This window comes from Brachypodium distachyon, chromosome 1 (genome assembly GCF_000005505.3).
Source record: "Brachypodium distachyon strain Bd21 chromosome 1, Brachypodium_distachyon_v3.0, whole genome shotgun sequence".
In the NCBI taxonomy this organism is placed as follows: domain Eukaryota; kingdom Viridiplantae; phylum Streptophyta; class Magnoliopsida; order Poales; family Poaceae; genus Brachypodium; species Brachypodium distachyon.
This window is the reverse complement of record NC_016131.3, coordinates 30,137,267-30,145,958: the sequence shown is the minus strand read 5'-3', so window position 1 is coordinate 30,145,958 and position 8,692 is coordinate 30,137,267. Positions and strand designations below refer to the sequence as shown.

Genomic DNA, 8,692 nt, shown 5'->3' with positions numbered 1-8,692 from the left:
TTGTAGCCCTTTGAGTTGTCTTCAAATTTGCAGACCTTTCTGCCGAAAGTTGCATAGAACTGAAGAATCGGCTCATCTTTCCAGTTCTGGCAGGTCTCTACAAACTTCAGCAGATGCAGATCATTGAGAGCATTTGCTGCAGGCATGACACCACTTTGACGATTGTAGGCGAACCAATCATCATTGAGATACTTCATCTTAGCGAAGTGGGTCCTTGGCAGAAGAATCTGCGCATAGTAATCTTGCTGCTCAAAAGACCAAAACCTCCGGTCTTCAGTTGATCTCTCCTCTTTGTACTTCAGCCCGTTGTTCAGCCTCACGAGGCGAAGCTCAGCGTTCTTCAGGGCTTTGAAGTAAACCTTCTCTCGGTCAGAGGATATAGGCATCATGGGCTTGGGAGACAACAGCTCACGGTTGTCTTCAGACATAGCTTGAGATCTCACAAGCATCCGTGAGAGTCTCCTGTCTTCATGATCCTTAACAATTCCGGATCATTTCTTTTTCGGCGCAGTCTTCAGCAGATCTTCCGGCAAACGATCAATCTCCATCAGATCATCAGACTCTTGCGCGGGTTCTTTCTCTTCTTCCTTCTTCTCTTCTTCTTCCTCCTCATCACTCGAGGAACTTGGGTCGGACGGTTCGGACGGTGCAACACTCTTCTTCTCAACAGCTTTCTTCATACGGACTTCTGGCGTGGGCACTGGGGCATCTGCATCAGTTTCTGCATCATTGACATTCAAATCACGAGTGGCTTCAACTTCGAAGTCACAAGTCCTTCCTTCTTCAGCAGAGGCATCAACTGATTTAGTGCGAGGCAACGAGCTACTGGTGGGGGTTTCTTCAGGACGGGAGAGGTCTTCTTGGTTCTTCCCCAGCACCTGATCTGCTTCTTCCCGCTGAGCGGTGTGCTCAGACAGAACTGTGGGAGATGAAGCAGAGTGTTCCTGTTCCTCAAGAAGTGAAGTAAGCTTGACATTGAATGTATCTAGCACAAGGTGCCAATAGCTTTCTTCTTCTGAGGAACTGCCATAGATGATGAAGCGGAGGTACTTCTTCCAGCAGGAACTTTGATCCTCAGACCAAACTCCTTGGCAGTTTTGTTCACTTCAGCAATCTTAGATGCCTGGCGAGTCATTGTGATCTTCTTTGATGGAACAGTTTGAGGTAAATCCTGACTTTCTTCAGTGTCAGAGGGGGCAGCTGAATCATTTCTGGCCTTGGACCAATCTCACGACGGATCTCACGAGCTGCATCCCTCGTCTTCTCATATTCAGTTTCTCCCGATCGACTTCTTCATTTCCGTCCTGTACTTCAGGCGATTTTTCGGCGGCTTTCTTCCTGGCATCACTTTTAGCCTTATCAGCCTTCATGCTTTCCGCTGCTTGTTTCATCTGCTCAGCGAGCAGATGATTCTTTTTCTTCTTCTCAAGCTCAGCTTGAGTCTTCAAGGCAATTTCCTTTTCTTTCTTCAGGGCGATGAGGTCAGCCTTTTCTTCTCCTCTGCTTCCTTCTCAGCCTTCTTCTTCTGCAGTTCAGGAGCTTTCTTCTCTTCCTTTTTTTTCAAGGCAGCTTCGGCCTTCTCCTTCTCAACACGTTTCTTTTCTGCACGATCTTCTTCTTCCAATCTCTTGGCAACACGCAAACTGCGGTTCTGCTCCCATTCTTCAGCCTGAATTTTGGCAACGATCAACCTTGAACATGGCTCATGAGGGAATCAGGAAGCATTCCTTCATTGAATGCAGCAAGAAGAACTGGACCAATGTGAACGACTTGAGGAGGATACAAAATTTCTCTAGAAGCCATTGCGGCAGCATCCGCAGCATCCTTCGATGAGGAACCGGGTCCGACAACAGAGGCTCTCTTAGCTTTCTTCAGATCTTTCTTGAACTGTTTCTCTGCGTCTTCAGAGCTTTTCCGTTTCTCAGGCATCTTTGCCTGGCCCTTAGTGTCTTCACTGGGCTTGTTCTGAGGCATAGGAGGAGGCAGTGAAGAACCTCTGAGCCTGGATGCTCTTGTAGGATCTCGCAGTTCAACGACAGGTTCAGACAGGAACACGTCACTATCTTCAGCATCTGAAGCTTTCTTGGACTTAGACTTCTTTGAGATGTCAACATAGTTAATATCTCTGATGATCTTTAGAGCTCTTCTATTGAATTCCTCATGGTGAGGTCCGCCTTCCTTGCGGGCAATCTTGAAGTTTCCCAATTTGGGAGCCGGAAAATACATGTTAGCATTCTCCGCTTCTTTGGTCCTTCTCCGAATCTGAGCTGCAAGCACATGGGAGTGCTTGCGGATGATATGCTGGAGACGGTGTTTCCTCTTCATCCTGGTCTCCCCTTCCACATCGTCTTCTGAAGAATAGAAAACGAAGATCTCTTCAGTAGTGGGAGCAGGCACATCATTAAACTTCTTGACTTTCTCTTTCTTCTCTGCCTTGGGCTTCAGCGCCACTTTCTTTCCACGACTGGGCAATACTTCACCAGGCCGTGGGGAGTTGATAGCATACTTCAGGCGCACACCGGAAGAGGGTGTCACTTTCAGAGGCACAGGTTCTTCAACCTCTTCATCTGAGTCCTCAATGTTAACGTTGGGGGAAACAGGCAGTGAGGGCTCAGGCGTTGAGTCAAACAGGTATTGTCCCTCTCTTTCTGAATCATTGCTGGAGCGGGTCGAGTCAAACATGGTGACACCTGTGAAATAGAAGATACGAAGAATAGGCAAGAAGTACACAAATTCCCAACAACAAAGCGATTTTGACAAAGAGTTTTTAGTTGAAGAAAATTGACTACGTTTGTGAAGAATGACAACTTAGTTCTTCAACGAGGACAGCTACACAGATTTAAACTGAAATTCTGCTAGAGAGCTTCAACCTAGATCTGTTTTAGCTAGAATTTCGGAAATACAGAGTAAATCAATCTATGCAAACATAGCAATCTACAGGGGTGAGGATTCATCTAATGAAGATTTGAAGTGTACCTAGGAGGAGCTTCGTGAAGAACAGCGGAATCACCAAGAAAACCGACAAATTTGCGTGGATGCAACAGGCAGAAGTAGCCTTTCAAGAGCTGAAGAAGAAGATGAGCCAATATTAGCCTCGCCGATGGAAAAAGAGCCAATGTTGTTGTACATAGCAGCAACAAACCGAGTCGTTAGAGCAGTCATAGTGGTGGAAAGAGATGAAAATGACAAATCGATGCAGAGGCCGGTATATTACTTGAGCGAAGTGTTATCGTCATCTAAGCAGAATTATCCCCATTACCAGAAGATGGCATACGGCGTTTATATGGCGGCAAAGAAGCTGAAGCATTATTTTGATGCGCATCAGATCCGGGTTATATGCGAGGCGCCCATCTCAGAAATCATGAGCAATAAAGATGCAAGAGGCCGAATCGCAAGATGGGCTATTGAGTTAGCACCCTACACGCTACAGTACAACAGACGGGATGCCATAAAGTCTCAGGCTCTCGTGGATTTCCTGGTAGACTGGGCCGAGATAGAATATGAACCACCACCGCCTGAAACTATCTACTGGAAGATGCATTTTGATGGCTCTAAAATGAAAAGTGGGCTTGGTGCCGGCATAGTCTTAACTTCGCCTAAGCGCGACCAACTTAAATATGTGCTGCAAATTCATTTTGCGGCATCCAACAATGTCGCCGAGTATGAGGCACTTGTGCACAGACTGAAGATGACAAAAGAGATTGGAGTTTGTTGGTTTCAATGCTTTGGCGACTCGGACTTGGTAGTCCAGCAAGCTTCCTGCAATTGGGATGCATTGGATGCCAATATGGCGCTATACCGCTTTCATGTTCAAAAAATCAGTGGTCACTTCGAAGGGTGCGAATTCCATCATATAATGCGGGCAGAGAACGAGGCAGCCGACACGCTGTCGAAGCTCAGCTCAACGCGACAAGCTATCCCGACTGGTGTGACATTGGAGCATTTACGCAAACCATCCATCAAGCCATCTGTCGCACCAGTGGCACCCGGGGTACCACCGCCGCATGACGCGTGGGCCACCTCGCTCGCTCCCCGGAGGGATCGCACCTCGGGCAGCACCGCACAAGCTGCCCGGCAAGTCACCAGCCCGACAGGGCTAGCCGGGCTGCGGGGATTGACTTGGAGGGCAGCAAGAGAAATCCCGCCTGGGCGCTTCCTGGGAAGGTTACTTGCCAGGAAGGGCGTTCCCAGGCGCAGGCGCCGTAACAGGAGCGGGACCGAGTGGGCAGGACAGCGACGCCACGTGACCGCTTGGCGAGCTCCCCATGCACAGGGTTCGTCAGGACAAGGAGTGAAGCACACTCAAACATTAAATGCACCGACAGAAAGGGGATTCCCCGTCCAGTCATCCTGCAGTGACTGGCCCGGTGTAAATCCTAGGCACGTAGGACCCTAGTTGCAGGGCTACCCATCCTGCATGCGAGCCAGCGCGGCAGGGTCGAGCTGCCCTGGCTTCCTGTTCGCCATCTATCACCCATGCACCGAGGCACCTGTGATATCCCCTTCAGTATAAAAGGAGGACCCCCGCCAACGGTCAATGGGTTCGGGTCGGTTCGGTTCTTTACGAGTTTTGGCCAGAAATAACAAGTAGCTCTTAGCAGAAAAAGAGGAGAGTACCCGGGGACTCCTTCTGTTGCTCACCCGAGGAGCCAACGCAGAGGTGCTCGGGGGTTCAAGACGAGAACCTTTGACAAGCTCAAAGGCCACGGAAAGCACTGGATCGACGAACTCCAGCCCGTGCTGTGGTCGATCAGGACCACACCTAGCCAGGCAACGGGTGAAACTCCTTTCGCCCTTGTCTACAGGGCAGAAGCGGTGCTGCCCCTCGAGCTCAAGCATGGATCCCCTCGAATACGCGCGTACGGCAACCATAGCCAACACGAGCAGAGGGTTGACGATCTAAACTTCATCGAAGAACTTCGATGCCGGGCTGCTGTGCGGGCTGCACGCTACCAGCAGGGACTCCGCCGTTACCAGGACATGCGGGTCCGTCCCCGGGAGCTCGAGATTGGAGACCTTGTCCTGCGCCGGATACAAGGAACAACGGCCGGGAACAAGCTCGCTCCGAAATGGGAGGGCCCCTTCTAGGGAGTGCAGGTAACCAGGCCGGGCGCTGTCCGGCTGGAAACCGAAGATGGCTTGCCGGTGCAAAACAGTTGGAACCTTGAGCACTTGCGTAAGTTCTACCTGTGATGCGGCGGAGCCCGACCCACAGGTGATGCTCCGGCAGCATGCCTCTCGAACTAGTGTAGCCGCGCAACCCCCGATTGTAAACAGCTACTTTCTATGAATAAAGATAAGTGCTTTCCTCTGAGCTTCAAGTTGTCTCGATTATTTGCATGTTTTTTCTTCTGTCTCCTGCTTTAGGTGCACAGAAGTCTCGTTCCATCCTTGGTTGTGAGCAGGGGGCTGCCGGAGCCTCAAAAACAAAAACCCGTTGCCGGATCACTCCGGCACAGGCCCATGCCGTTGCCGGGCTCCCCGCAACGCGCGTCATGCAGAAGCTGCGTCCTGGAATGGAAGAGTGCTCACACCCAAGTTTGGCATCGACCCTTCTGTGCCTGGGGGCTGGGAGGCAGGAGGGTTATCTGTGCTCTATCTGTGTTGCATCTTTTTCGTGCATTTCAAAAAAATCGCAGCATCTTGGGCTCTGTAATAATCTGACATGCAGGGCAAGGACGGAATCAGGCGCACTGTGGTGCTCGTGGACCGCTCACGGGCTGTGTCATTTAGTGGTGCCCAGTAATGCGTGGCGACCGCACTTCAAGGTCCTCACCGCACTTCGAGGCTCCTGCTGCAGGAGGGAGCCGCCACGTGTGCCGCGACGAGTTGGCGCGCATGGTGGCAAGGCCTTTGCCGCACTTCAAGGGGTGTGGCACCATGGGTGCCGCGGTGACTCGGCGCGCATGGTGGCAAGGTTTTTCGCTGCGCCTATAAAAGGGCACGGTGGCCATGGAGCAAATCAGAGCGAAGCCCAGAAGATAGCTTCCAAGGCGAGGGAGGCCGCGGAGGAACGGTGGTGGTGCATGCCATCGGTGCTCAACGCCGATGGGTGCACTGTTGCCGTGCCCTTGCCACACCCCTCCGACAGGTTGTTGCGAGGCGAGGGCTGCCGCAGAGATGCTATGGTGGAGCCTTCAGCAGTGCCTGGTGCCGACGGCGGCCCCGCCACAGCGTTCCTGCCGCATCCCTCCAGCAAGCGTTCCAAGTGCGGGAAAAGACAGCTAAGTGCATGGTCCTGATCACCTAACTTTCTGATGCTTAGCATTGGCTCGCTGGTGTGGATTGAGCCCTCCGTGTGGCTGGGGTGTTAGAAGGACGCTTGCGGGGGGAGTGCGCTCCTCGTGCGGCTCGCGTGTCTGTCCCGTGAGCGCATGCTTGGGGGTAGCTATCCCGCAAGTGGAGTGGCTCGCCACTGCTACTTGACCCCAGGTCGGCACTGCGGGTCCGTCCCGGGTGCGATTGTCCGGCAACACAAGGCATAGCACACGAAGGCTAGTAGATCCACCCCGCGAGTCAATCCCGGGAACAAGAAACAAGTAACAAGTAGAACCGGAAAACGAAATTAAAAAAAAGCGGTGAACGATTACACGAGCTAATAAAACGTTAACTGTTCGAACGGCGCCAAGCGCGGTACTTGCAGGATTCAAAAACAAAGACACAAAGATAAAACAAGGACTGGCAGGGGGCGGTGGCGACGAGTTGCCGGGGTCTTCGGCTGGGGGCTCCGCCTCTAGCTCCGGCTCCGGCTTCCGCTGCATCCGGTCCGCCACCTCCTCGACGAACCTGCTCACCGCCTTGCAGTGAGTGGGGCCGTCCTCGCTGTCCGACTAGGCGTCCAGCAACGTTTCGAAGGGGAAGTCCGGGTGGTGGAGGTGCACCCGTGGGAGGATCGTCTCAGCTATCTCCCTAGCGCACGAGGCTATATCCCCATCGCAGAACTTGGAGATCCACACGTCGAGCGCCCCGAGCTTCCCCACCAAGTCGGAGAAGAAGGGGATCAAGGTGCTGACGTCCGTGCCGTCCACCTTCGTGGTCTGCATCTCGAACCTCGGCAGTAGATCATGCACGGCCTGGGCAATCTCGCGGAGCTTCTTGGTCTCCGTCCACCGCTGCTCCGCCAACTTGTCGTGGTTGCCGCGCACCAGCACCACCGCCTTCTTGGCTTGCTGGAGGAATTCTGCTCGCCGCGAGATCTCCGTGGCCTTGGCCATGTTGTCCTCGCCCATCTTGACGAGCTCGCCCTGGGCAGTGTCCAATTCGGACCCGAGTTGGGCGCTCTTCTCCTTGGCGGAGTTGAGCTCCTTCTCCCGCCGTGCCGACGCCGCTGCCGCGTCCTCTGCAGCCTTGGTCTGCTCCTCCAGCTTGGTGCACAGCCCCTGGAGCTGGGAGAGGTAGCTACAGACCAGCTCGCTCTTCTCGTTGAGGCAAGCTTGGGCCGTAGCGAGCACCTCCTCGTGCTCCTTCTTGTCCTTCTCCTGTGCCGCGGCAAGTGAGTCCAGGGCTTGCTGATGCTCGGCGCGCTAGGCCTTCAATTGTCGGTGGAGCTCCGCCTCGGGGACAACCGGCGCTGCGGCTTCATCCCTGGCCTGCCGGGCCAGGCACGTCTCCTCCCGCAACTAGGAAAGCTCTTGCCGCTCCCTCTTGACAGCCTGCCGCACCTCGCCGAGCTGGCCCTTCGTGAGCTCGTGGCGCTCCCTCACCTGGTTGAAGGAGGTGACAAACGCCAGTTGCTGCTCCTTGATGGCCTCAAGGAACTGGTGCCCCTGGTCGTAGATGCTTGGGTCCCAGGTGATTGGGTCACAAGTCGGCCCGGCAAGGATGCCGAAATCTGGGCCGGTGGTAGCAGCGGCTGACGACGAGGTCCCTACCGCCCCTGTTTGGCCAGGAGGGCGCCGTCCACTTGCGGCGGAGCCTCCTATTGCTCCTCTGCCGCAGCCTCCTCCACACCCGCGGTCGTGGGTTGCGGGACTGGTGGAGTTGCCGCGTCCCCGGCAGGGAGCGCCTCCTGCTGGGAGACCGCGGGATCCGCATCATCGGCCTGCACGGCCCGGGACGCGCCGCCGAGCTCCACTCGGTAGCGACGGTGGGCGCCGCCACCATTGTGTCCGGAACGGTGGAGCTTGGCGCGGGAGCCTCTTCTGGCTCCTCTCTCGGTGATGAACTCAAGAAAGCTCTGAACGAGTACCTTGCGGTGCCGCCGAGCTTGCGGGAGGAGCCTCCTCCTCCTCCGTCCCAGCCTCTGTTGCCGGGGCGCCCGCCGCGGGCTGGACTTCGCTCTAAACGAGTCAAGAAAGCACTACGGTTGCGGATCAGTAGGCAGGAGAAGCGTAAACAATGGAACAAGGGGAGGGGTCAGTACCTATTGCCGGCTCCTCCACCAGGGTTGGGTCAGCGGCGGCCTGCATTGTGGCGGCACCAGGCCCCGCGCCGCCCAGGTCGGCACTGGCGCGGGCCCGGGTGCGCGGTTTCTTTCTCGGCGCAGCGGGTGGCGAGTCGGCTCTTCCCCTCTTGCCGGCTCCCGTCAGGGTGCAATCCTTCAGGGGGTTGAGCTTGAACTCGAAGCCCCGGAAGAGTCCCCGCTTGGGCGGAGCCGTGGGCGCCCGTGGGGTTGCCGCGCCCCCGGATGCCGCGGGAGCCGCCACGGCCCTTGCGGTCACTGCGGAGGTGGCCGCTGCTGTGGGCACTCTTG

General features: G+C 55.1%; 1 protein-coding gene across 1 annotated transcript; it reads right to left on the bottom strand.

Annotated features, from left to right (window-relative positions):
• Window positions 1-491: 491 nt before the first annotated feature.
• On the bottom strand, window positions 492-1,135 carry LOC104582126 (nuclear localization sequence-binding protein-like). The gene is made up of 2 exons (XM_010231466.1): window positions 1,051-1,135; window positions 492-919 (listed from the first exon to the last, which is right to left on the bottom strand). The coding sequence occupies exons 1-2, from the start codon at window positions 1,133-1,135 to the stop codon at window positions 492-494; spliced, it is 513 nt and encodes a 170-aa protein (XP_010229768.1).
• Between the last annotated feature and the right edge of the window lie 7,557 nt (window positions 1,136-8,692).

Coding starts and splice junctions, on each gene's coding strand:
- LOC104582126 (XM_010231466.1), bottom strand. CDS start 1,135: ATGACTCGCCAGGCATCTAAGATTGCTGAAGTGAACAAAACTGCCAAG. Junction 920..1,050: donor CAAAGTTCCTGCTGGAAGAA/GTACCTCCGCTT, acceptor CATCTCCCACAG/TTCTGTCTGAGCACACCGCT.